The sequence below is a fragment of the Setaria viridis genome, chromosome 1, assembly GCF_005286985.2.
Source record: "Setaria viridis chromosome 1, Setaria_viridis_v4.0, whole genome shotgun sequence".
Lineage (NCBI taxonomy): Eukaryota > Viridiplantae > Streptophyta > Magnoliopsida > Poales > Poaceae > Setaria > Setaria viridis.
In genome coordinates this window covers 26,908,992-26,936,847 of record NC_048263.2, presented here as the reverse complement: position 1 = coordinate 26,936,847, position 27,856 = coordinate 26,908,992, and the positions used below count along the sequence as shown (strand labels likewise).

Genomic DNA, 27,856 nt, shown 5'->3' with positions numbered 1-27,856 from the left:
ATAGAAGGTAGACACACATTGTGTACATCGGAGTGCTGGAGAGGCAAGAATCGATAAGGACTGATTTTCCACTAGAGGATAGGTTGTTGCACTTCCAGGTACCGAGTCTTCATTTTGTTTTCTCTACCACATAGCTCAACTGTGCTTTAGTCAATTTGATATCACTAACCAGTATCCCAAGATAGATAATCGGCAAAGAGCCCAACTTGCAACCAAAGTTGTCGAACAATCTTTGTTGCTCCTCTGCATTCATCCCAATCCCAAAAACCTCACTCTTGTTATAATTGATTTTCATTCCAAACATATTCTCGTAACAGAAAAGAATGAACTGCATGTTCTGAATTGATCTCTAATCATTTTTCAAGATGATAATGGTGTCATCTGCATATTGTAGATACGACAACCCTCCCTCTACCAAATGCGGGACTAGACCCAGAATGTCACCCACTCTACAGGCAGAAGGTCAACATTTTTGACAGAGCATCACCTATTAAGTTGAAAAGAAGTAGAGATAGCGGAGCCCCCTTCCTTAAACCTCTGAAGCTCCTAAAGAACTCTCCTCTTTCACCATTAATGTCAATAGATACCCTTCCACCTATCACCACCTACATAATCTAGTTGATCCATCGAGATGAGAAACCTTTCCGATTTAGAACCTCTTCCAAGAATTGCCAGCTAACTCTATCATACGCCTTCTCGAAATCAAGCTTGAGAATAACCCCCTCCTCTTTTCTAATTTTCAACTCATTTAGGACTTCATGTAGGATAACTACCCTATCTAAGATATTCCTTCCAGGGATAAATGATGTCTGATTTTTGCTAATAATCTTGTGCGCAACTCTAGTAATTCTTCTAGTCAGGACCTTGGTAATAATTTTATAAATGACATTCAGAAGGCAGATGGGCCTGAACTGCTTGATGTTGTTAGGAAGTTTTAGTTTTGGTATCAAAATGATCACTTCATAGTTGATACGCCAAAAGTCCAGGGTACCCGCATGTAAATCATCCAACATCTTTTTTATATCATCTCTGATTAATGACCAGAATTTCTTAAAGAACTCTACAGAAAAACCATCAGGTCCCGGGGCCGTGCTATTCTTTATATCCCTCATGGCCTGATCAAGCTCCTCCAGAGTGAAAGGCCTAGTCAATTCCTCGTTATCCTCTTCTAAGACACGTTGCTTAGGCGGCCATTCATCTCCATTCAGGTGTATGTCCGTTGTGTCACCTTGGCCAAAAAGTTTTTTATAGAACTTCTGAATATGTGTTTTTAGCTCTTCTGCTTCAGTTATAGTCTTGTCCCCTTCCTCCAGAGATTGAATTGTTGATTTTCTTTTCCTCCCATTAGCGCATTTGTGGCAGTAGGCAGTGTTAGTATCACTTTCCATAATCCATCGTTCCCCCCTCTTTTCTACCATTATAACTCTTCCGCTGCGTATATATTTTGCAGCTCTCTCTCTCTCTCTCTCTCTCTCGAGGTCATATCTATGTGCCCATTCCTGACTAGTTAAATTGGTGAGTTCAGCCTTCTCATCAATCTGTTATATCTCTTGCAACAGTTTTTACTTATGTTTTCTCAAGTCACTCTGATAGTTGTTTCCCCATCCTTTCATAGTTCTTCTCCGTTTTCCTAAAATCACATGCCAATGATCTAGAATGTTATGTTTATACCTGGCTGGCCATCTCTCCTTCACCCAACCTTTAAAATCAGCCTGCTTTAGCCAACTTGGATCAAACTTAAAATATCTTGGCACCTTAGGTTGATCACCTCCAATATCAAGAATAAGTGGATTATGATCTCAACCAATCCTGGTTGCTTCACACACACTAGTCAGATTATATTTATCCTCCCGCAAATTGGTCACCAGAACCCTGTCCAACACATTTTGAATTGGGTTGATTTGTTTATTTGTCCAGGTATACCTGCTGCCACCTCTATGCAGTTCCCGAAGTTCAGTGTCAGATATCATGTCATTGAAGGCATTCATGAATCTAGTATCCACATTCCCCATAGACTTATCCTCTACTTTCCTCACCATGTTGAAATCTCCTACCAACACTGGGTATTGATAGTTGTGCAATTTGTCTTGAATTTCCTTCAGAAAGTCTTCTTTCTTTTTATCTTGTACCGCCCCGTAAACATTAATCAACTCCCATTTGTAGTTATCATCTTCCATCATGACCACCACACTTTGGAAAAACTCAACCTTCTTGGCATATCTCTACAGTTTCCTTCCACACCCCGATCAACATACCTCCTGAGTGCAGCCTGTTCGGTGTCTAGAACCACTAAAAATTGTAGTCTCTACTGAAATCTCTCAATTCTCTAGGAGTGTAAGTTGTCTTGATTGTTTCCTGCAAGTATATGAAGCTAAAATTATGTTGTTTGCATAACTCTACTAGCTGCTTCCTTCTCACTACTCCCCTCAGCCCTCTAATATTCCAAAAGAGTATCTTCATTGGGAAACAAACTCTTCTTACATGAGCCCTCCCCTCTCAAAAGATGGGAGGTATTCTCATTCTGTATCATATCTATCTCTACTGTCAAATTCACGTTGTGCTCTCCGTTCAATTGGGTAATATTCCCCTCATTTACCTCCTGATTATGTTGCGTTTCCATTCTCTTTGCTTCCTTTGTTAGCGCACCTTGTGCTAACTTCCTAGCTTTAATCAAAGAAACATTAGTTTATTTGGTTTTAACATCAGACCCTAGAGCTAGACCAGTTCTCGGCAATAGAAACAAGTTTATCGGATTCAATATCTTGCAAAATAGAAAAAATATTTTTTGAGGATATGCCTGATACTTCCAAGTTCTTCTTCACCACCCGTTGCTCCGCTAGCTTTAGCATCGTCATCCCTGCACTTGGGATTCTGGAGCTAGTTCTTGCAGCAACTGGCGGGGGGATCATCTGTGGTTGGTCTCTCTTCTTAATGTTTTCTAGTATCTTCTTCATGACTTCCTCTACAGCATTCACTTCCATCTTGTATTGATGAGCCACCGTAGCCTTCACTATCTCTTCTTCATCTGAAGTCTTCTCAGTCTCTTGAACAGGTACACCACCCTTAGTTGTCTCTCACTCCTTGACAGTCTCCCCCATTATTTCTGTTATAGCCCCTTCCCTTTCTACAGCTTCTTGAAGATTGATCTCATTTGGATCCAGTCGGGTAAGCTCCGCTGTTGTGTGTCCTTCCATGCCATCTCCCCCTGCATCTTTCATCTCTACATAAACTTCCTCTATATATCCTGCTTGGCTTTGGTTCATAGTATGTTGCTTCCCTCCGCTCTGTCCTGCTGTGTTTGTTGGGCTTGAGTCCTTCTAAGATGGGGATGCACCTGATTTCAGGACTGATTCCATCAAGGAACCATAACTGTTCTGCGAGTCTGGCTCCTCTTCATCAGTGATGTCACCATCATCTACTCCTTTGTCTTCAGAACCCCGGATTGGTTTGGTTTGTCCTTTGTGTGCAACTGTCCAAGTGATCATATACCCCTTTTTAGTGGTTAACACATCTGATGATCCATTTATGTGCTTGGGGTCTTTACAAGAGACTTTCACCCAAATTTTCCTCCAGTTTAGAGACTCTATGCAGACTTCCTCTGGATCTCCTACTAAATATGCTAGCTCCATCACATGAGGTTCCTTTCTTACTACCTTAGGTATTCCAGTTGCCTTCACACACACAGTCTGAAGAGTGGCAAAGGAGTCAGGGTCCATTTTTGTTTCCTCCACAGTTGCTACCAGATCGGAGCAAGTAAACCTGATTCTACCCATATTTCTCAATAGCTTCAGCACTGCCATGGATGGAACTATAACCAGAAAGTCACTGGATAATAGCCTCTTGACTTGCCAATCCCATTCAACATCTGCTAAGTACTTCAACTCTGTGCTAACGTAGAATTTAGTACCTCTTCCTTCAAGTACTGATACTATAGCTCTAATAGAATTGTCCACCTCTACATTCTCCACAGGAACAGTCAGACTGTAGAACAGTTGCCCAGGCATCCCGAAACCATACAACCTCATACCCTTCTTAACTCTGGCGCTTGGACACTTGGTAGCAATATGCCCAGATTGCTTACAAGTGTAGCAGAATGAAGGATTCGGGCATTGGGATTTATGATGCCCAATTTGATGACAGTTGTAACACATCATGGTTGACACTGGGTTGTCACTACTTAGTTACTTGCCCAATCTTCTCGGTTCTCTGTTGAATTCCTCCCTTCTCAGAGTATCTTGACACATTGGAAGCTAATTCATCTAGGGAGTAGGCGGCACTGCTCTTCTGCGTTCGTCCTGAACACGATTTAGCTTATGCCTCAGATCCACTTCTGTCATTTTCCTCACGTCCCTCCCTTCACCAGTCTCCCCTTGGCGTTTCATGCCCGCATAGCCTCTCATGTCGCCATATGCCGCCTGATCCTAGAAACCATGATTCTCCCTGGTTGGATTTCCAAATTTCTCTCTTCCTGTGTCAAGACCTGTAGATCTGTTCCTCTCCTCCTTTCCAGCCCATTGTCCCCGAGGGCCACGGAAATCCCCCTCTCCTCTACTATCTCGATTCATATTTCTACCATCACGATTCATATCTCTACCATCTCTTTCATCACGAGATTGTTGAAATCGTCTATCCATCTTCCTAGTCTGCTTCTAGAAAGGATCTTGAGTCTAAGGATGACGGAGTTACCTTTCGAAGTCGCTTCGCTTGTTCTCCGAATCTCTTCACCTCACTAGCTCTCACCGGGAAGGTGGCAGCAGCGTGGGCCCAAACCCTAGCTGCTTCCACCCATAGCCATCGCACTGAGGTATTGGTGGAAGGAGATGGCAGCGTGTAGGAGTGGGAGAAAAGATCAACAATCTACGAGCCAAATTGGGCCTCTCTGGGCCGAGTTGCTTCCTGCTGGGCCAGCCTACCAAAGGTATTGTGTCGCCTCTCGTCTCCTACCTCGCGCTCTACTGGTCTCGCCGCTGGTGTACGGATTGCTTCCAGGATCTGACATGATCTCGCCTGATCTCATCACCTTCTTTCATCTCAATCTCTTTTCTCTTTTCCACCTGTTTGCTCTCCCAAGTCAACTAAATCGCTGTATCCGCTAAACTCACCGTGTTCGAATTCACCTTCATCACCGAAGGGATGTTCAAATGTTTCATCCTTCTCTCCATCGTCCTCACATCCGGTGAGGAGATTTTTGGCAGACCAATCGAGAAAGCTATCGATCGATTTCCCAAAACAACCGCCTGACAACATCTCTTCTCATACATCCTCGACTCATTGATTTGGGGAAATTTAGACCCATAACTCCACTCGCAAATTGGATCATCATTTAGAGCGTTCGAGCAATGGTGAGATGACGATGTGCATACCTGAGATCCATGATAGGGTAGCTTCCGCCCGCCAGGGGCAATGGTGAGGTGGCTGTGGTGGAACCGTTCCAAATTAACCTGACTAAAATGCACTTACGTTGGCTGACACGCGATTGTGCACTTTAAGCAAGTCAACTTGGTCGTCCGTCGGATTTCATCCGATAAACCACTTACTTAGGATCGAGAAGCATTGCTCACACGAAGGTGAGTGGCACAGAGATTACAACATTCCCATCACATTAACATAGTTCAACAATTTATTACATCAGGGTTTACGAAATTCAAGCAGAGTTTGCAAGGTTGTAAACAACGAAGAAGTAAAACAAGCGGAAGCTACACGACGATACATAATACCATGGTGAAGCCAACCATGATATCCATTTCAACGATCCACGCTGTCTGAGGCTGGTTTCCACTCGACCGACCAACCCGGAGGGAGTTGGGTCGGCCAAGTCAAACTGGCAACCATTTCCTCGAACTCAGCAGTACCTGAAAACATTGTCACAAGCAAGGCTGAGCAACTAGTACTCAGCAACACTGACCCGACAGGTGATAACTACTTCACCGACTCCTAGACATACAAGGCTTTTTGGCTGTGGGTTTGTTATTGCCAAAAGCGCCTAAAGTTGGTCCTTATCTTCATATTTTAGCTTAAGTTCTAAGTTCATTAACTAGTCTAGATTAGCAACTTATACTAAGCAAGCATAGTTTCGAAAGAATTAAAGGACAAGCATCAAGATTAATATCCTTATCATGTTCCATCTTTACTCAGTGCGGAATAGCGATCAAGCAGTCCCAAACTGTGAGAGGCAGATGAATCGATTCGAGTTTATTAACCATGCATGACAAACCTAATCCCACGACATCCGTGCACCACGAAGGGTCACTTCACATGTCAGCCGTCCCCATCGATCCCTAGGCACGTGTTAGGGCCAAACTTCGCTTGGCATGCAATGCTCCACAGTCCCGGCCTCTTGTCGTACTATGACTGCACTTGCACCCACATGATGCACCATGGGAACCTCGTTCCAGGGACAGCAGGAGTATAAGTCATGCCCCAGTTCAATCAGGTACTAGGCTTCCCTATCCCATACTAGGTATGAGATTAGTATTTTCAAACACTTGATCACGAACGCTGACATGTTTTGACCTTAGCAAGTTCATTACTAGACAGACGGGACAAACCACCACATTGCAACCATTCCCAGTCCCGTCCGTCATCCTTGTAGTTGTAGTATGAGTAAACAAACAACTCCTATAACTCGCGAGTGACAGGCAATCACTCGACTTTTACCGAGACCTATTTATCACAGCAACTACTCAACCTTAGCAACTAGTGTTCAGATCAAAGGTACTAAGTTCATGCATCTACGGTTTCAATCAACTCCTACAAATGTAAATGCATAATCATAAGCATCAACATATTGCATAAATTTAAACAGGAAAGCATGCACCGGGGCTTCACAACTTAGACTTCACAAGGAAGGTGGGGGTCGCTTTTAGGATTGTTCGGGGTTCATTTGGAAAGTTATTTATTTCTGAATGTTTTTATGTACCTCTTCCAAAAATTACCAATTAAGTTTATTAGGACTTAACATTTCCTTATTTATTTAAACCGATTCCTCATCCAAAATTTGTTTCCACAATCAAACATTAACGTATGACACTGAGAAATTAGCAGTACCTCACTCATGTCATCAATGAGTTACCGTAAAAATTTGGGATCCATTGGATTAGTAAAAAAGAATTAAATTATTTTATTAACCAAAGGTAGCGTATACTTAACTATTTTTATCTCAAAATCTACAGTGATTCTGAGGGTGAAACTTTAACAGTGGATTAAAAGCGTGTTACAGAGACTTTGGTGAATTTTTCATTATTTTTGGTGAAGGACATCTATTTTCCATATTTTACTCCTATTTATCTTGCTCTAAAAAGGAAGGTGGGTTTCATCAAGCTTCAGTCAAGGTTTCATATTTTCCATGTGAACTACACTTCAAAACTAAGCTACTACAAGTAATTTCATATTTTTCTCAGCTCTGGATTAAAACTTATGCAAAAAGAAAGATTTAACCTTAGATTTAAAAGGTAAGGTTACAACAATGATTTAAAGTTCTACTCCAGGGTCTTAACTATTTTTTTCAAGCTTCCATACTCAGAAAAATACACCACATAATTGGATTTAACTTTTTAGCATTTTTCCTTGATTTGTTATGATTTAAAAGGCCTAAGCAAGAAATAAAACTATAGGATATTATTTCCAAAAGTAAAATGGGCAAGATTATTTTTATATGAAACTAGACAGTTCACTGAGCCCAAACAAAATTTATTTGTTGTATTTACGGTGTATTTATGGTGTATTTACAAACTTTAATCTATTTTCTGCCGATTTAAAACAATTAACCGAACTAGATTTACAACCAGGCCCTCCGAAACTTTCTGAAATCACAACCATACCCTCACGATTCACAAACAGGTCCTCTTGCAACTTTTTCTCGGGGAACTTATGGTAGGGCCCTCGGTTTTCTTTATATTTACGCAAACATCCTAACAAAAGTTCACCGAGGCCCTTGGGGTTTATCCCTTCACATAAATGCCCTCATTTTTTCACATCTACCCCCAATCGGCTTTTTCAATCGTGGATATGCCCCTAGGCGGCGCACGGCGGCGGACCGGTGCCGATTTCGGTGGCTCGTCGGTGGTGGCCGGGTGACGAGTGGCCGAGGAGAGTCGCGGGCTCACCTGGGCTCGATTTGACGAGGTTGGGGCGTCGGGGAGGCTTGGCTAGGGCGGAACGGGCGAAGGACGGTGTGCGGCGGCGGGCTCGGGCGCGGCGTTGGCATTCCGGAGGCGTTCCGGCGGGGCTGGGGCTAGGCGGAGGCAACGGGCAGGCGCAGCAGCTTCGCGAGGTGGCGGCGAAGCGGCTGGGGACGTCGGCGAGGTGTGGGGCGGTGCGGAAGGGGGAGCTCCATGGGAGGTCCGAGCGGCGACGCTTGGACGCGGAGCAGGGGAGCTTGGCGGGTGGCAATGGCGTGGGCGAGGAGGCACTTTTGGTGACGCAGTAAGTCCTTTTATGGAGCTGGGGCGATGCAGATGAGTGAGGCAGAGCTAGGGAGCTACGGAGTGGGGTCGGAGAGGGGCTGGGGGGGTCCGTGGCACCTAAAGACTAGGCTGCAGGCGCCATTGGCGACGGAAGCAGGAGCTCCGGGTGCTATCTTGCGGCTATTGGCCCAGGGTGATTCGCAGCGTGCTAGAGCGGCTTTGCCACGGCGTTGGGTTGGCGAGGCTGACCGCTGAGACGAAGCTGTCGGGCGGCGCGTTGGCGGGCGGAGCTCGGCCAATCCTTGGCCATGGTGTGGCGGAGCGGTGCGGCAGGGAGCGGCGCGGCATTGGCGAAAGGGGATAGCGGCGTCAGGGAGATAAGCGCGCTGGGGGATAGGGCAGTCGCGGCTCGACCTGTCTAGTCGCGGCCGTGGATAGGCGAGCGGCGGGCCGCCGGTGAAGGTGCGCCACGGGGCGGCCGGCGTGCGGGGCATCGCGTCGCAGCGTGCCCCGGACGTGGTGCACGCGAGGCAGGTGAACGGCCGGTTAACAGGGCCGGGTTTGAGCACGTTTAACTTCGCATTTTTGAGCTGCACTTCAAATTTTACCTTTATAAAACTTGTAGTACTATTGCCCAAGTTCAAATCTTACAAAAGGTCTTTACTCAAAATTGATGTGAATTTGAATATACGAAGCTCCAAAAACTGGCAGAACGCTGGTCATTCAGACTTACGGAATTTCAGCCGAGCTGCTAGTGTTGACCAAACTTGTGGTGTTTGACCCCATTTTTGAAAACCTTTTGTGCAGATTTTGGCTTAGCTCCAATAATCAAAGTTGTTAATGGCGTGTAGCTTTAAAGTCTTCTATAGGGTTCAACTTGAGTTTATATTGGAAATTTTGAAATAAAGAGCTCCAAAGTCGGGACTTTATCTGTTTTTCAAATTTCAGCACAGGTTTGCATTTCGAGTTTTTGACCCTTTTCTGATCGGTTTCCTGCAACTCTTAGTTGGACAAAGTTTTAAGTTATTAAGCAAAATTTTGAGTTATGGCTTGAACACGTGTTTAGCTTGTGTGGGGTAAGAGGGTCAATTTACTTGGAGACAATGCTGTTCATTGGTGCCATTATGCTCCAATGACTTCACTTAAGATTAATTAAGGTAAATTTTGACCAGTTTGTTACAACGACGCTGGTGAGGTGACGCAGGGGGATTTGTCTCCCTCCACGCAGCCAATCGTCTGGTCTCATCCTCCGTCGTCCCCGCCTCGCCGCAGCCCTGCGGCTCCTCACCTCGAGGGCGCTCCTCGGCAGGGGATCGGAGCCTCGATGATCGGGGGTCCATCTCTCCTAGTTTTCGCCGGCCTTAGTGGGTCAACGCCAGTGATCGCCGGAGTTTCTCTCTCTATCGCTCTCTGTTTCTCTCTCTATCCGGCCTTCGCGCTTCCTTCCTCCGTGTTTCCTGAATTATTTGGCAGTGTAAGATGGAGCTACCTCTATGTCCTCCAGTGACCAACAAAATGCTGACATCTTCAGTGGTCAACTAACCGTACGTGCAGAAATTTAAGGAGCTACCTAATTAAACGCATGGAGTTAGTTCTTGCATAAAGGTCGTGCTACGTATCTAAAAACAGTTGGCACAGTTATGAACAGTGCTGGATCGGCATAGAAGCAACAAGGCTCATCAATGCAAGACAATTAAGTAATAATGATATATGCAGAGGACATGCATGCACTCCATCCGTTTCAAATTGTAGATCGTTTTAGCTTTTTTCGGTTCATAGACATTATAATACATTTAGATATAGACTATATCTAGATGCATAGTAAAAATTATACACTTAGAAATACCAAAACAATCTACAATTTAAGACGGAGCTACATGCATCATATATGAAGTGGCTACAGTAAAAAATTGTTCAAAGTACATGTGGCCTCAAATCTGAGCTGCTAGAGATGCGCTGCCAATCATAAAAGGGATCGTCCACTAACAACCTGAAGAACTCAGAACGCACGGGACTGAAGAAATGCTCGATCGGCATTGAATCATATGGGAGTTGAACTATCAATCGCAGATAAAGTTCCTTCCGTTACCTGTGATCAACCGTCATTTGATTTTTTTTTCCTCCGAGGTTTGTTGATATCAATTGTCAACCAGAATATCATGTAGCAGTAAAAAGGAAAAAAAGAGAGAAACCGTAGTGAGCTAGTGAATTTAGATGAGGTCTTTAAACTTTTGTGAACACTGAGACCTGTGGCAAAAATTATCCAATTGTGTCAGCAAACAGGACCATCATCAAGCAAACAGTCACAGCAGCCTATTACATCAACAGTAACAACAGTCAGAGCTACATAACAGTTTGTGTCACACGCGCACACTAATGTTGCTGAACACATGCACTAGGGGCCATGAAACGATTGCAAACCAGGCAGTCTAGCTCCTTTTTTTTTCCTTTTTTTTGGGAGAGGAAGGTAACAGGAGTAGAGTTTGAAGGATGAATAAACGGGCCAAGCACTACGGATTACATGACAGTACGTTAGCCCGGCCCATGTAGAGAGCCCACAGAGCCCACGCAGCAGGCTACAACTCAACGACCCACCAGTTCTCTGACCTTTCCATTCCCTTTTCCTCCTCGCGCACGCGCTCGTCCCCCGAGGCCTGGACCTGCAGCGCCGGCGACCGCAGGTAGCGAGGAACACGACGACAGCGATGGCGCTCAACCACGGGGTACGGGCCAGCCTCCGCTTCCTCGTCTCCACTGCTGAGGCCGCCTCCGCCCCGGGTAAGACCCTCCCCGCCCACCCTTACGGCCTGACCCTCCCCGCCCACCTGCGATCCTCTGCCATGCGATCCGATTTGCCTCGTTTCCCACTTAGATCTGACGCATTCGTCCCTGGGAGGCTGGGAATGGTATGGTATTTGCGAAGACTCCATTTACCGTGGCTCGAAATATGATTATCTGCGAAGCGCGGATCCCTAAAACTTATTGTATCAGAAGTTGAACCAATGCACATTGTAGGTAGCCTGCATTTTGATCCGAACAGTATTGGAAACGCTGAAAAAAAAAGGATTGCGTCAATTAAGAATTTATAAACTCCTGTCGTTTCTGCACGTTCGATTCCGGTATATGGGTTTATATTGCAATTCGTTTTAGTTCAGAGTAAAACTGCTTGAGCTTCCTTAAAAAAAACTGCTCAAGCTCTGCTGTTTTCTTGTTGCATTGGAGGGTGCCTGCATTGTGTCTTTGCCTGTTAACAATCAATAATGGTGCCAAATGCTATTGCCTAAATTAATGTTTTGTCTTTGATTGGTTCCAAGATCTACAGCCTGTATTATATAATTATGCTCGTTCCTTAGACTTTGGAGGAAAATATCATTATTTGCGACGCGTGGGTCCTAATACTCCCTATATCAGAAGTTGAACCAATGCCTATTGTATTTAGCCTACATTTTGATCCGACCAGTAGGAAGCTGCATGCAAAAATGAGGATTGCGTCAACTTATACCATTATACGGACTTAATAAACTCATTTTGTTTCTGCCATGTAGGAAAACGTTTGATTCCACTATATCAGTGTAGATTGCAATTTGTTTCAGTTCAGAATCAAGCTGCCTCAGCTCTGCTGTTTTCTAGTTGCATTGTTTCATTGGAGGGTGCCGGTATTGTGTCCTTGCTTGTTAACAATGGTGGCAAATGCTACTACTAAAGTGATTGTTTTGTCTTTGATTGGTTCCGAGATCTACCGCCTGTATGTTTATGCTTGTTCTCATTTTGTTATTCTCTTGGCCGTGTACTGTTGTAGGTTGGATTGGGATCTTTTGCCAATGATGGTTAGATTGTATTGTCATTTGGCTTATTTGTCAGCAATACTTGTATGGATTAGTAATCAGCTGATTTTGTGGGCCTGTACAACTCACAGGCTCTATCAGGTCATGCTGTTGATTTGTCATCCATTGCTGTTTTAGTTCTATGTGATCAAATTCGAAAATCCAGAGAAAATATAGAACTACTTGCATATTAATGGCTTGTAGTGCTGATAGCTGCAGTTATTTATATGGATGTAGATGTTGGTCCTGAACTCCTGATCATGCGGAAAAGCATACATTAAATTTGTAAAGATATTCTTCAAATGAAACTGGCATTTTTGCATCACTCTGTGTACTATTCATCATCAGTATTCTTGTTTATCTGTCAAAAATGCCAACTTGCCACATTATTGCTAATCTATGTTCTTCATCTGGCTTTTAATGGCTAGCAGCATCGATCATATTACCTCTGCAATTTTTTCATGTCCATCAATCCCTATGCAACCTGCATCACTAGTTCACTACGTTAAACATATTGCATCATTACATTTATTACCTCAAAAAGGTGAATTGGATACCTTTGTTTCTGTACAACATTATTAGAGTTGGTAAAGCTCCCTGTAGCATGAAGATGTTGGCTGTACCCTTTGGATATGGATTTTTTTTGTATGTTCATTTTAATGATTATACTCTTGGAGTTTCCATATTATCAATCTGTCATGCAGTGTAGTTTTCCCATGTCATATAAGCACTTTGTTAACTTCTCTGACTCACTGTCGTGTCTCTCAGCTTCTCGTGGATTTCATTCCACTGGAGTAAGGCAGATGGGAGCACACGCGCATGAAGAGCCATACTACGTCCACGCCAAGCACATGTACAACCTGCACAGGATGAAGCACCAGCAGCTTAAGGTGTCCCTCGCCGTGCTGGCTGCTGTGGGCATTGGTGTTGGAGTCCCTGTGTATGCAGTTGTTTTCCAGCAGAAGAAGACTGCCTCTGCGTAGTTTGAAGTCCAAAGACAGCTTAAAATACCTGTCCATGAGATTTCTTTTCCCATTTTCCCATAGCATTTTGAGAAGTTCAGTCTGGAGCTTCAGTTTTACTTGGCCATTTCTCTATTCTCTTCACAGGTTTACTCTTTACTTATTGATGAGTTTTGACGTAGGGACAACGATATCTGTTAATAATACAGTGGCCCGAACTTTTGCCAACATGTGGAAATGACAGAAACCATATTGTAATACATTCTAATATTTCTTCCTCAGTTTCCCTTAATCTTAAATGAATCGAATGTTATGCCTGCTCGTGTGGTCTCATTTGCACTCTGAATTGTGCCATGGACCCATTGAATTGATTACTCACAGCTGCCGCTGTTGGCTGAGTTGATGCTCAATGGATGAGCTGCCTTGTGATTTATGAGCTCTGAAATCTCAATTGTTGCTTAGGCGGAGAATGCTTTGCATAAAACTTACAAGTTAGTAGTTTAGATGTTTCAGTAGGCGTCTTGGCATTCTGTAACGCCTCAAAATCATGCTCCTGGGTTTACGTCTTCTCCAGGCGTTTGTGCTTTTCAAAAGGAATAGTATTACGCCTTCTCCGTCTGGAGGCGCCTGCTGCGTTGCACAGTCAACTCTGCCTTCAAAAAGCGAGTCCATCCATTCCACGTGCAGAACCATGGCGAGATCGAATCAAGCGGAGCGGAGCATCACCATGGCGCTGCGGCTGCTGCCGCTTCCCCTCCTCCTCCTCTTCGTTCTGCGGCCGCAGGGCTGCGTAGCCAGCGGCGATGGAGGAGGGGAGCCGGCGGAGTTCGAGATCCCTCGGGACGGGAGCGTGCTGGAGCTGGATGAGAGCAACTTCGAGGCGGCGGTGCGCGCCGCCGATTTCCTCTTCGTCGACTTCTACGCCCCCTGGTGCGGCCACTGCAAGCGCCTCGCCCCGCAGGTAATCTCCCCTCCGCCCAGTCCGCTGCCTACTCAAGACATGCTTGCTTAGTGGTTCACTAGCGAAGCGTAGCGGAAGGGATTGTCTCTCGATGCCATCTAAATCTTCCGAGCTGGTAGAAATGGCTGCTCCACTCAAATAGAGTCTTCATGGAGGATTCCGAGGTCCAATTCGAGAAGACTAGAGCCGGGAAATGCTGATAATTGAAGCATGTTCCCCCATTCAGGCGGCATGGGCGTGCCACTATCTGAATTCCCCTGTGGATGCAGATCAAATTAGAACTGGCGCATGCATCTGCCATTTCCTTCTCTTTTTTTTGTCGCATTGGAACAGTGTTTTGATTACAATACAGTCACAGAGGCATGTAAATGCTATTCTTCTATGATGTGGCCACTTCGGTGGAAATTGAAGTAAACTGATGAACATTCGCTTGGCTTGTCTATTGCAGTTGGACGAGGCTGCTCCGGTGCTGGCTGGACTGAGCACACCCATCGTAGTTGCTAAAGTAAATGCCGACAAGTACAGGAAGCTCGGATCCAAATATGGAGTAGAGTAAGCCACCTGCTTCACATGAGTCAGTTACCAAACAGGGGCGCGTACAAAGAGTGTCTTACCTTTGTGTTTTACTGGATGCAGTGGGTTCCCCACTCTGATGCTTTTTGACCATGGAGTACCCTCGGAGTACACGGGTTCAAGGAACGCCGATTTGCTTGTTCAGAACCTGAAGAAGTTTGTTGCCCCTGACGTTTCTGTCCTTGAGTCAGACTCAGCGATCAAAGGCTTTGTTGAGGCTGCTGACATCAGTTTTCCATTGTTTATCGGGTTTGGGGTGGATGAATCGTTGATTGCTGAATATGGAGCAAAGTACAAGAAGAAGGCATGGTTTTCTATAGCAAAGGATTTCTCCGAGGATATGATGGTTGTGTATGATTTTGACAAGTTTCCGGCATTGGTCTCCATTAACCCAAAATATAATGAGCAGAGTGTATTCTATGGCCCATTTGAAGGTATGGATGGGGTAACACTCTCTACGCGCTTCTTGGTATGTGTGGTTTGAGGGGAAAAAATTCCTTTATCACCTTAATAATGAGTGTCATTCATATGTTTGTCTTATATTCTTTGATTTTCTAGCAATTTATTAAATATGTGATTCAGTCCGTGTAGACTGCATGTGAAGTGACAAAACTTAGATACTTGTGTGTTTGTAGTGCATACTTTTTCTAGCTTGATGGTACATGTCAATAGTTGTTGTGTATGCAGGAACCTTTCTGGAAGATTTTATACGACAATCCCTACTGCCGTTAACTGTGCCCATCAACAAAGAGACTCTAAAGTTATTGAAAGATGATGGGAGGAAAGTTGTTCTTACAATTTTGGAGGATGAGTCAGATGAAAATTCTCCACAATTGATAAAAGTGTTGAGGTCTGCAGCCAACGCAAACCATGATTTGGTGTTCGGGTATGTAGGAGTCCAACAGTGGTTGGAATTCACTGATACTTTTGATGTGAAGAGCTCACAGCTGCCAAAGATTATGGTCTGGGACACAAAAGAGGAGTACGAAGTGGTAAGTAGATTATTGTTGTTTGCTTCAGTTATTTTTCTATGACAATATATTTCACCACATATAGAAAAGTAATTTATGTTGCAATAAAAAGCTTGTATCTGTTCTTACACATACTGTGCATGGTGCGTTGTTTTTTTTATTTACATGTTACAACCTAAAGCCAGCCATACTTGACATCTCAGTCTTGTCTGTTTAGTTGCGGTATGTGATTGATTGAAATGCATTTTCTTTAAGGTTGAGGGTTCAGAGAGGCTTGAAGAAGGTGACTATGGATCCCAAGTTAGTCGTTTCCTTGAGGGATATAGGGCAGGAAGAACAATAAAGAATAAAGTGGGCCGTGGCTCCCCAACACTGCTCGGTCTCAATGCGATCTACATTCTCATCTTCTTGATCGCCATTCTCGGTGCTTTGATGTATTTTTCTGGGCAAGGCGAGGAGCAGCAGCGGCCAAGGACCCATGAAGACTGAAAGTGCCCCGCAAGATTAAATTCTAGGTACTGATCCTGCGGCTGCAGGGTTGTTTTGAGGGGAAACGGCAGATGAGGATAATTTCCTGATTTTTCATCTAACGTGCCTTGAGGAGGCTCAATTTCAGATGTTGCTGGTCAGGTTGTGAGTTCCCTGTATTTCTATTGAGCCCTAGAAGTTTTTTTTGGACTTGCTCTTGAGAATCGGGTTTCGTTACCATCTGTTACAACCTACTAAGTAGAATGCTCGGTTCCTGTAATTATTTGGCACCTGTACGTGTGTCTGTTGTATTTGAGACCTCAAAACGACTTACAGAGATTGAACATTTTATCTGTAAAACGACTTCCAGAGATTGAACACCTTTATCTGTAAAGAAACGACATCTACACAAACGGGCCGTTCGCCCCGGTGAATGCATGGTATACAGGCAAATGCTACAGAGTACAGACCACTATGCCCCAGGATTGAGTGGACACCTGGATTTGACCTGATGATCGAGTCCTCGCAGACGGCTGAGGCCGTCGTGGGGGCGCTGAGGGCCGGCACCTTCGACGCCCACACGGAGCAGTGGCGGCAGCGGGCCTTGAGAGCGCGGACGCGCGGCTGGTGGCGCGGGCCGCGGTCTCCTCCCGCGAGGCCTCCAGGTCCCTGTCCTGGCCATCAACTTCCCCCTGTGCGTGGGCGTCCTTGTCCTCCTGCTCGGCGGCAGAACCGCGGAGGGAAGGGCCACGGCGTTCGCCTGCGGCGGCATCTCGTAGTTGCGCGTCTTTCCACGTAGATCTTGGATGGTGTCAACTCATGCTTTGGTTGCTAGTCTCCTTGTTATACGTGTCTCCTAAATCATGATATTGCTTGCTAATGCTCTTTACACATGAAGTCATATCAACGCGAATCAAGAGTACAACCTGTGAGCCCCTCTCACAATGTTAATTGTCGAGGTAAACTATGCTGGTGACAGCTAAAATGTGTTAATCGGAAAAGCATCTTCGAGTGTCTAGCGAGAACATACACCATGGAGATGCCGGTTGCATTCTAATCCTGAGCTTCGTTCGGCTAATCCTTCAATATGAGTCCTTCGGCATGCATGACCGCTGGCTAATCTTTCTCAAACGATCGATCACCAAATATTGCTGAAAAGACATTCTTCCCTGCAAGAACTAGCATGATAAAGATGCTGACTGCCATCCCTCCTCACAATGCAACGAAGGATCAGAAACTGACTACCACAACCCCACACGTGCATACAATGGTTAGCCAGATGACAGTTACCATTTGAAGGGAACTTTCGGTGCAGAAGACCATCCAGCACTAGAACATCCGTCGAGACCGAAGGAAAAAAATCGTAAATGACGAAACTACAATACGCCAGGACATCGTTTTTAGCTGGAGCATTATAGAAGTGTCAACCGTTGAAGAACTGAATATTTGAAAAATCAAAATAAAAAAGGTCCCACCGGGATTCGAACCCAGGTCGCCAGATTCAAAGTCTGGAGTGCTAACCACTACACTATGGAACCGTTTGGTGTCAAAGTTCTCCTTAAATTTTATTTAATACATGGTATAAGACATGATCATCTCCATATCCTTTTTTATGTTAATATATCCATATATATAGCCGATTAGATTGGTTAAGGATTTATTTACCTGTCAACTTCCGTTAACTAAGGAATTGTTCATTGTTTTCGACGTAGAATGCTTAGAAGTTACGGTGCATGGGAGACCAGAAAAACATTAGCTTTACTTTGCATGATTTTCTTGCTTTGTCTAAGAGGGCGAGTTAGAATAGTCAGGGGAAGGGTAAGAACTAAACAAGATATGTGCTAAAGTGCAAAGGACATAACCAGACTAGAGCTGGTTGGTAAAAAGATAAAGTCGGTGTAGCATTTGCTTTGCATTGGAGAATGGAGGGTCTAGATGCTTGTGCAAGTGCTAATTAAATGTTGATATTTTTTTAGTGGTAAATAAAATACCCATCGACAGTGAGACGGACAATTTCAATATCTATAGCACAGTCTCTCAAAGTTGCACTTGGGGTACGATGTGCATATTGAGTATGTATGCATATGCGTGACTGTTCATTATATTAATTTTTTTAAAAAAGATAGTTAACCATGTTTAAACACCTATAGGTAGCTTGCAATTTTGGAGAGTTGGACCATTCGCAATTATGTCCTAACTCTAATATCTAACTCTGCGTTTACCCTCCTTATTTGAACCTTGCACCATTGCCGCTGCTTTGGTCAAGTCAACACATCATTTGCCTCCCTGGTTTTGCCACTTTTCACCATCAAAATAGGCAAAAAAAAATCAGGGGTGATAGTGCGTTGACTCTGTGAAAACAAGGGAAATTGTGTGAAATTGAAAGAAAGAGAAGCAAACTTGTAATTGGAGGTCAAAGAGAGGCCTGAGCGTCATATGGGCCGCTCAGTCCGCCCTCCGGCTACCAAAAAAGCCCACGGGTATTTCCTTTTTCCTCTTTTTCTTTCCAACAAAGAAGATGCTCATGAATGAATATTTCCTCGCTAACGAGTAACGACTGCCCCATGTCTTTGCGCTGAATCTTAACTAATCCAAAAACAAATTAAAACGGGAGTGAGGAGAAAAGGAACAGAACAGCAGCAGCCCCACCAAGCGCCGACCTGTCGGGGATGGCGGCTGCGGCGGCGCCGGCGGCGGGGGCGGGGAAGGGGAAGCGGAAGCGCCCCCTCTCCGAGGACGACGTCTACCTCCTCCTCCACAGGTCCGTCCGTCCTCCCTCCGCCGCCGCCGCCTCCTCCTCCTCGGCCCTCTCCCGCTCCCCCTCCGGGCGGCTCGCTGTGGCCTAGGGTTTTATCTCACCCCGCCGGCTTGCAATCCTTCTTCCCTCCGCAGGTACGCGCCTGGGACGATCCTGACGGCGCTGCAGGAGGTGGCGCAGCACGCGGAGGGCGGCAGGCGCATCGACTGGAAGGCGGTGGTGGGGAAATCGGCCACGGGGATCACCTCCGCGCGCGAATACCAGATGCTCTGGCGCCACTTCGCGTACAACCACGACCTCGACGAGACCGTCGACGCCGGCGACCAGCCTCTGGTTCGTAACCGTACCCGTTCCCCCAAGCATATTAGATTCGGCTGCCCCTTTCGATTGGCTCGTAAAGGTGCCCGTGTAGCTAGGATTCTTGTAGCAGGGATTGTTAGGATTTTAAGGTAGCACATACAGGAATTCAGTTTGCTCCACTTTTCGTTGTTCCTTTCCTATGGTTCTTATATGTTCACCTGCTTGACAATGGTAGGGCGATGACAGTGACCTGGAATTGGAGCCTGAACCAGTTCCCAACCCGAGCAAGGAAGCTTTATCTGAGGCCTCTGCATTAGCCAAGGTATCATATATATATTTTGGAGAAAGCATACAGTAGGAAGGCCATTTTTTGAATCTAAGATGCCAAACCCTGTTTGGTTCTACTTTTTTCATTGAATTTGCTGCTGCAAAATGTCCAGGATGAGCGTTTTGCTTAACATTTGGATTGCCATTTGTCTTTGCCTTATTTACCTTACCATGATCAAGTATTCAGTTCATAAAGAGTTTGCGCTATAATGATTGGCTTGCTCGAGCAGATCTTTTACTACAATCTATCTAGAAGCCCCACTTGATTGCCATCAAACTAAATGCAGGATTTTGAAATTCAAATATCAAGAACAAATCTGAAGTCTAGAGGTGGCTTTGTGGTAGTTGAATTGGACTGGAGTCTGTTGACCAGAGTGGAATGCGCTGGTCACTGATGCCCAGTAGTTGGCAGTGATGCCTGGCAGCCAGATATACGGCAGGATTGCATCCCATGAGAGGCAGTCACGAGCGGAGGTGCACATCAGACTCAGTCATGTGGGTGTGTGCGTGAGGAGCAGGGCAGGAGGATTGTACTCCTTGCAACACATGTGGGTGTGTGCTTGGCATGGGATGTGAGCCTGTGAAAGGAGCAAGGTCAGGTGGCAGGTGGGATGCAGATTGGGCTAGCTAGGTTAGTGCTGTTACATATACCTACTAAAAGGCCAAATGATCTGGCCTGATGCTTCAGCCTCTTTGGATGACTCAATAGTTATTCTGACTTGTATTTAGTATTTCAGATAGTACACAAACATATAACTCCTAGTTTGAGTCTGTCCAACATTATGACTGATACACAACGCTGACCATTGAAATGCTTGATTATGATTGATGCCTTGTTACCAACTGGAAGGTAAAGCTCCAGTTTATTTCACTAGCAATCAGACCACAATTAAATATGGGCGTGCTCAGTTCCTGGGCGAGTGTTGCCTCGCCTCACCCGCGCGAGTGAGCCTCGCCTTGCCAGCCCAGGCGAGCGACAATCGCTCTCCCTCAGGAGCGAGCCGAAAGCTTGCCAGCGCAATCCCCGAGGGGAGCTCGATGAGAAACCAAACGCTAGTTTTCTTACCCAGTCAGGCAAGGCAAGGAGCAGCAAGGGATCCAAGCGTCCCCTGTATTTGTTTGTTTGGTATAAAAAGAAAAATTGCAAGTTTTTTGTCAATAAAAATTGAGTTCTTGTGATAGCTCTGTGGGTTTTGCTTCTCCTTTTCAGTATGCATGGGCTTCCATTTTATTTATTAATTTACAAAATGGGTCTCAAAGAATGCCTCAGCAATCTCACTCGATTTAAGTTCCAATGTTCCATTAACTTGAAAGCGTCAACCTCTGTAACCAGTAGTCTCTGCACAACGACATGAAACAACCATTGTGTTTGGTTTATCGAAAAAAGTGGTTTCCTTGTATGGCAGTGTGGTGCTGGAAAGAATCACATAAACTCAAGATCCGTTAGTAGTCTTTTGTTTGTTTTGCGATTTTAAGTATTGAGCAATCATGTTTTGTTCCGTCATCTGCACTCTTAATTTCTTGTTACCTTAGGTACTTACAATGGCACTTGATCATTTAATACAAATTGCAGGCACTAATATCCGGATCTTCACGTGAGCAAGCATCTGGTCAACGTGTTAATTTGGATGCTCCTGTGCTGAACTCCCCAAATGAAAAGATAGTGCGGGTTCCATCTGAGAAACAGCTTGCTCAGGGTCACCGTATAACAAACGTTACAGGTCCTGTTTCCAACTCAAAACAGGCATCCCATTTAGGGCCCTCTCCTGGTTCTTTGGATCCAAATGGACCTTCTAAAAAGAAAAAGAAGCCTAAAGCATGGTCTAAAGAGGAGGATGCAGATCTAGCAGCTGGTGTACAGAAGTTTGGTGAAGGAAATTGGGATTATATTTCCAATAAGTGTAAATTTGATAGAACCCCTGATCAGTTGTCTCAGGTAATATTTGTGTTCACCTTGTTAGTTGTGTGATACTAGTGTCCACTATTCTTTCATACCTCATCCATATTTACATGTGTTAGGAATCATATTCATGAAGCCAGGTTACATACTTCTTGAATATGCTTAGATGGGCACATATGCATGCATCTGGTGATTTATCGAAGAACACCCCTTTTACACCAGGGTTCCCAATCCCAGACCCGCCATCAAAACTTTCCCTGCCCTTTTATATCCTAGAGCGTATTGTCCTCCTCTTCTTTGATGAATTTTAGAGTTATGAACTTGATAATGGTGACGCCTTGAGAATTCCTATTGTCCTAATGCAGTAGACATCTACCATTAGAGTATGTAAAAAGGTTAATATATATACTGTTCTTTTCAGAGATGGGCGCTAATTTGCAAGCGTCCAGGAGGATCAACCAAGCCTGCTAGCACTAAGCATGGCACTGTCGCTAGCTCGGAGGAAAGAAAGGATGCTCTCAAGGCACTTTCGATGGCTGTTGGTCCTATCCGTAGATCATCTATGCTAAGGCCAGGTATTTACAGAATTTTGATGCTTTGCCAAGAAACCTGTTTTTTCAGAATAGTGTCTCAATGCTGTACTATCAAACTCAAGCATTGTTCTGTAGCTTTGTTTATAGTCCCGGCCTTGTGGTTCTTACTTAAATTGTACATGCAGGAGCCTATCAACAAGGCATTCAGCATAAGTCTGCAGTGTTTGCTCCTAAGATACCTGAAGTAAGACCCGCAGCAGCCCCTTCACCAGCACTGGCGCTTCCGGTCCCAGTGCCGGTCCCAGTGCCAGTTCCTGTGCCTTTGCCTGTGAAAGTACAAGTCAATTCACCACTTCCTCAGGGGCAACAAGCACCTGTCCAACGTGCACCTCCAAAATTGGCAAATGCTTCAAATAAGGCTCGTAAGAAGCAACCTGCCCAACCAAATCCTCCTGTTGGTCCTTCCTCAATAAAAGAAGCAGCTTTTGCTGCTGGTGGACGACTTGCCCCAGCTGAAGCGGCCGCAGACTTCTTAAAAGTCACGCAGAACATAAGATCTCAAGTAACAGGATCTTCAAAATCTTCTGCAGGCCCTAAAGCACCGAGTGTGGTTGTTGAACCTGGTACACAACCTGGCAGCACTCAGCATCTAGAACCTCTAAGCACTAGCGCCCATAAATCTGGTCCTTCAGTTTTGACCACACATGCAACTGAGCAAGGTCATGGTGCTTCAGAGGTTGCCGTAGTTAATCCTCCAGGGCCATCTGATGGGGCACATTCATTGGAAACTAAGAAAGCATTGAGTACCACACCAGTTCCTGGTTCATGCGACATTGAGGAAAAGGAGGATGACTCTACATTTTGTGTTATCACTATAGATGACTTGTTCCCTGAAGATGCAATGCAGCCAGAAACTGTAGATCTCAAGGCAAAGCAGCCAGAAATTGTCGATCAGAAGGCAAATCAGCAAGCTGAAATTGTCAGTCAGAGGGCAAAGCAGCCGGAAACTGTGGATCCCAAGGCAAAGCAGCCAGAAACTGCGGATCCCAAGGCAAAGCAGCCAGAAAATGCAGATCCCAAGGCAAAGCAGCCAGATGCATTAAATCCCAAGGTTGAGATGGTAGATCCCAAGGATAAAGACATGCTTGAGTTTGATCAATTTGTTGCTTCTCAAGGAGGAGTAAACACAGATCATCTGGATAAAAGCAAGACTGGAGGAAGTGCTTCGCAGGCCCAAGGCCTTGCTGGCAGCCAGAAGAAGCAAGTGAAACTGGTGCCCACGGTAGGGAAAGGCAACCCTGTATCAGCTGCAGCTCCAGCAACCGTAAAGAGAATCAAAACTCCTGTCCCACATTTAGTGAACCCGGTCCCAGCAGGCACCCCACGTGGCATTGTTGGCACAGTCAATGCCAATGCGCCGAATAAGACACTAGTAAGGAAGGCAGCTACTCCTGCTCCTGCTGGTGTCCAAGCTCCTCCCCTGAAGAAGCATGCCGTGAACATAAAAGGCAACCAAGCGATGCAGCCCAGCACTGCTGTGGCTGGCTCTGGAGTACCGGCAAGTAGCCAGGCTAGCGTGGCTGTGAATGGTGCTAGCAAGGCAAACCCGCCACCCAGCAGCGCCCAGGCTAGCGCGGTGGTGAATATTGGTAGCAAGGCGAATCCACCATCCAGCGGCCAGGCTAGCATGGTGGTGAATGTTGGTGGCAAGGCGAATCCACCATCCAGCGGCCAGGCTAGCGTGGTGGTGAATGTTGGTAGCAAGGCGAATCCACCATCTAGCGGCCAGGCTAGCGCGGCGGTGAATGGTGCTAACAGGGTGGCCAATCCACAGTCCAGCAGACAGGCTAGTGTGGTGGTGAATGGCGCTAACAGGGCGGCGAATCCCCAGTCCAGCAGCCAGGTTAGTGTGGCGGTGAATGGTTCTAACAGTGCAGCAAATGTACCGTCCAGCAGCCAGGCTGGCGCAGCCGCGAGTGGTGCTGCTAACAAGTCGAATCCACCAGGAGCACCCAAGCAATAGATGTTCTCTGACACAGTAAATGTTGTAATAATCCTCGTAGGACTTTTTGCGCCGTCGATTGTACCCTGAAATGTGAATAGGGCATTATAGACAGACACCGTGTAATTCTTTCCACCTTGCATTTGCAGTTGCACCCAGGAACTGTGGAGACCACTAGATTGGAGTGATTTTTGTCTGGTAGTTCTGCTGGTCACTAACATAAAGACTGTTGGCCTCGTCCAGTTCCCCTTGTGATGCTTATGTTTGTTTTACTTGCGTTTGAGACGATGGTGCCTTCGTTGTTCCTGTCTGGGCAGGCTCCTACATCTCTTGGTTGGTCTGTTGAAATGGTGACGATGGCACGGCACGTCAAGCCGTTCTATCAGCGTGGCGCTGAAAACCGAGTCGCTTGTTCGGGCGCCAAGATTTTTCTTTGCTGATGACACTGCATGTACATGAGCTGATTTGACCGCCTGTAGCAGCACCCAGAGCGAGCACTGTTTATGTGATGCGAAGAATGTTGTGGGGGGTGCGATTCGGTAACCACCCACCGAGGCAGCATCAATTGATCAAATCAGATGAAAATCAGTGTATGGATGGGACTTGGTTTGGTGCAACCGTCACATACGGTGGCTGTAAATATGGACCCTCGGGTACCCACGTGTATTGGAGTGGTTGACATTTCGGTCACCCGGCGAATTAACACAGTTGGGTGTATTTCTTTTTATCCTTTTTGGCAGGTCATGACTCATGAACTGCGTAGCTTTCGTGTATTGCCATTGCGACACATGGGAGAGCTCGATTGCCCGGTGGTTTTTTTCGATAAAGAAAGTTTTTATTAAATTTTAAGGTCTTACGTGACAATGTCTTGATGCATAGCGGGATGCACACAGCCTAATAAGAAGAGAGAAAATCCAAAACACTTTAATGACAGTCGATCCATAGACTAGACCGCCACTCATGTACCAAGGTAAAGAACTTCTTGACCGTCTGCACCAAAAGTAACGATGCCACAGCAACCAAATCCAACCTGCAGTGGAGAAGGGTTACGTTTATTCCTGAAAATAATATCTTTGACCGGACGAGCGTACCATGAACAGGGCATAAAAATATCTTCTCACTGCCCTACTCCCGCAAGTTCCACTAAATCACAAATCACTATCATAAACATTGACCAACAAGTGTTGAACCAGATGCGGTCAGAAAGCCGAATTTTCCAAGCCCAAAAAAATAAACGAATGCGTCTCTGAAACTTCTTCTTTCTTATATGCAAGTTAAATACGCAGAAGAAGGTGGGATTCTCGCAAAAGGAGAAAAGAGGAATGAACAGAAGAAGATGGGAAATTCTTTTCCGCAAGAGCAAAATCCAGAGAGAGAGAGAGAGAGAGAGCAGCCGTCGCCGTCAGCCGGGTCCGGAGAAAGTCAGAGCTGCCGCGATTGCCGAGCGGCGGGTGCAGGGCAAACATCGTACGCCGCCTCTCCGTCCCTCGCGGCGACGCGCTCCTCCCCACGTGTTCCGCGCCACGTGACCCCACATTCCGCCACCGGTTTATCCTCGCCGTTTTTCACGAGACCGTCCCTCCTTTGCCGTGGAAATTGGGCTCCGGCCCTCCGGTGGTCTCCGCCGTTGTGGCCTTGTTGCTCGTCAGTTCGTCACGGTCTCCATCGGTCCTCGTACTCCTCTCGTCGATGGTGTTATTCCACCTTTTGGGCGCAGCGAAAATAAAGTTTCGGACCTTCCCACCCACAACTGCCGTGTACACTGTAAGATTGGCATGTTTTAGTTTTCTGGTATATTTTAAAGTGTATTTAATGTAATAAACTCATCAACTTGATTGAAGCTTAATAGTCCGATTTAAGATAAAACTAAAACAGACTTCCATTTTTAAATAGGGGGTAAACGAATTTTCCGTACAATGAATGGGATATAGTAGCTTCTAAACACGGCATTCTTCATGTGACATCAATAGTTCATTCAAGGCGAGAATGAAAATTTTTAAGAAGACTCGTGCATGGGCACACACAACACTTGAGGAATGTGCGATAACTTGTCATTGTTGTTTCCGCAAAGCAAAGATAACTTGTAGTGTTACAATATTGCATCGGCTAGGTATGTAAAAAAGGTACCACTTCAATAAGAGGAAATTTGAAGTTACTAGATATGGATATTGTTTCTAAAAAATCTAAACGTTTTTCCGTGAATGATATGCCTAGCAAACCCACGCTGCTACCAGATTTGTCATTTGTGGCTATAAAGAAAATCTTTTGAGTTCATAAAGAATATGTTACTAGTGACTTGTCTATCTCTTTGGGTACCAATAGTCAGTAGGCGAATAATGACCCAAGGCAAACACCAAATCGCGATGAGAAAACTAGGAAAGCATCCTAGATACTGTACTTGTACAAATTTATTGAAATATACTGACTGCTTTCTAAATTGCAATTTATTGAAGAGAACAATCCATTTGGCTAACTGGCGGATGGTTAGCATATCGAAAGAACATGGAGGGCTGGAGTCCCTGACCTGAAAAATTTAAACTTATCGTGGATCAAGAGGTTTCTCCTGTATGAAGGAAAAGTATGACATGCCATTATCAAACAGAAAATATAATAGAAATGTAAATAAATTTTCTGTCTGTCGCACTCTAACCTTCCACTTTCTGTAAAGGTGTGATGTGGGAAGCAAAGGCTTTGAAATATGGTTATAGATGAAAGTGGGTGCTGGGATACTTGGAACTGCTCCTTTAGCAATCTAGTTTTGTGAACATTTCTGTATTTGCAATCAAATTGGAGTCCCTTGTTGGAGGTTTGGGATGGGATAGAGGTTAAGAAGAAATTTCTCTGAACAGCTTCTACTAGATACGAGTTAGTTGAGAGATTGTCTCAGGAGTAGTTTACAATGAGATGGCGATTCCCTTGTATGCCACTATGAGAGCAAAGGTGGTTATAACACTAAATCGTTATATGAAAGTGCATCTAGGCCTCTAAGTAGGTTTTGGTGAATTGAATGACAAAACGATTAAATGACTAACTTTTTACCTAAGGTTGTGACTAGGATTTTATTCTCATGATCATGATGTAATATTGTCTCATATGTTAAATGTGTATTATATGGCTCACAATGAAGATAGCAAGCTAGCATGTGATCCCATAATGCAAATGAATGATCAATGATAAGCAAGAGTGAAGTGAAATTGGGGATATATTGTCATGATTGATCTATAAATCTCCAAACCGTGTGATAGCTTGTTTGACAAGTGAAGGGATCATTACGTAAAATTCACAAATGGATATTGCAAGACTTTGGGTATATGATAAAGAGACATAGGCTTATAAGTTACATATTGATCTCTTTATTGGAAGCTTGCAATTCATGAGAATATTCTATTATCAATCAAGAACAAGCATTTGAAGGGGATTTCAAATGGGAATTCATTGTTGATGTCAAAAGCAAAACTAAACTCAATGTGGCAAGAATAGGTGAAGAAATCAAGCGAGATACTAGAGCGAGGGACTAAGCAAGCTTTGGTCAAGTGACGGCTTGGACCATGTGTGTTCTGCTAAGGTGAAGTGGCTAGTATCTGGGAGGTTTCGAAGTATCGTATCTAAGCCTTACCGAGGGAAGCAATGCAATGCATCTAATCTAATGTAGTTGATAAATTGGAGTGACTTAAGGATTCAAGTATACCTATCCATGATTGATGGAAAATCCCAAGTCACTAACTCAAGTTGGATGTACTCAAGATGATAGCAATGTTGAGAACCCTCAAGGGAACATTAATCAAAGTATGGCATGAATGAAGTCTTACAAGCTCAAGCGGATGATATAGTGTTATATATTTATTCTTGAGTATAGGTATGCTGTATCATCA

At 44.9% G+C, this 27,856-nt stretch overlaps 3 protein-coding genes and 1 non-coding gene across 4 annotated transcripts; 3 read left to right on the top strand and 1 right to left on the bottom strand.

Moving 5' to 3' along the window:
- Positions 1–11,015: 11,015 nt before the first annotated feature.
- On the top strand, positions 11,016–13,472 carry LOC117857458 (uncharacterized). Its single transcript, XM_034740117.2, has 2 exons — positions 11,016–11,183; positions 12,998–13,472. Exons 1-2 carry the CDS (start codon positions 11,111–11,113, stop codon positions 13,210–13,212), a joined length of 288 nt encoding a protein of 95 aa, XP_034596008.1. The 5' UTR covers positions 11,016–11,110; the 3' UTR covers positions 13,213–13,472.
- A 373-nt stretch (positions 13,473–13,845) lies between these two features.
- Positions 13,846–16,544, top strand: LOC117857447 (protein disulfide isomerase-like 5-3). Its single transcript, XM_034740106.2, has 5 exons — positions 13,846–14,152; positions 14,601–14,704; positions 14,789–15,159; positions 15,413–15,717; positions 15,952–16,544. Exons 1-5 carry the CDS (start codon positions 13,883–13,885, stop codon positions 16,183–16,185), a joined length of 1,284 nt encoding a protein of 427 aa, XP_034595997.1. The 5' UTR covers positions 13,846–13,882; the 3' UTR covers positions 16,186–16,544.
- A 1,086-nt stretch (positions 16,545–17,630) lies between these two features.
- TRNAQ-UUG (transfer RNA glutamine (anticodon UUG)) lies at positions 17,631–17,702 on the bottom strand. The gene has a single exon. It is a non-coding gene; the product is annotated as a tRNA-Gln (tRNA).
- Positions 17,703–18,759: 1,057 nt separating this feature from the next.
- On the top strand, positions 18,760–24,226 carry LOC117857436 (uncharacterized). The gene is made up of 6 exons (XM_034740095.2): positions 18,760–18,925; positions 19,057–19,255; positions 19,458–19,544; positions 21,123–21,485; positions 21,871–22,024; positions 22,168–24,226. Exons 1-6 carry the CDS (start codon positions 18,834–18,836, stop codon positions 24,003–24,005), a joined length of 2,733 nt encoding a protein of 910 aa, XP_034595986.1. The 5' UTR covers positions 18,760–18,833; the 3' UTR covers positions 24,006–24,226.
- Positions 24,227–27,856: the final 3,630 nt, after the last annotated feature.

Excerpts from the sequence above, each read along its gene's own strand:
- LOC117857458 (XM_034740117.2), top strand. The coding sequence starts at position 11,111 with ATGGCGCTCAACCACGGGGTACGGGCCAGCCTCCGCTTCCTCGTCTCC. Across the intron at positions 11,184-12,997 it reads TGAGGCCGCCTCCGCCCCGG|CTTCTCGTGGATTTCATTCC; the intron begins GTAAGACCCTCC and ends CGTGTCTCTCAG.
- LOC117857436 (XM_034740095.2), top strand. The coding sequence starts at position 18,834 with ATGGCGGCTGCGGCGGCGCCGGCGGCGGGGGCGGGGAAGGGGAAGCGG. Across the intron at positions 19,256-19,457 it reads ACGCCGGCGACCAGCCTCTG|GGCGATGACAGTGACCTGGA; the intron begins GTTCGTAACCGT and ends TGACAATGGTAG. Across the intron at positions 21,486-21,870 it reads CCCCTGATCAGTTGTCTCAG|AGATGGGCGCTAATTTGCAA; the intron begins GTAATATTTGTG and ends TGTTCTTTTCAG.
- LOC117857447 (XM_034740106.2), top strand. The coding sequence starts at position 13,883 with ATGGCGAGATCGAATCAAGCGGAGCGGAGCATCACCATGGCGCTGCGG. Across the intron at positions 14,705-14,788 it reads GGATCCAAATATGGAGTAGA|TGGGTTCCCCACTCTGATGC; the intron begins GTAAGCCACCTG and ends TACTGGATGCAG. Across the intron at positions 15,160-15,412 it reads ATTCTATGGCCCATTTGAAG|GAACCTTTCTGGAAGATTTT; the intron begins GTATGGATGGGG and ends TTGTGTATGCAG.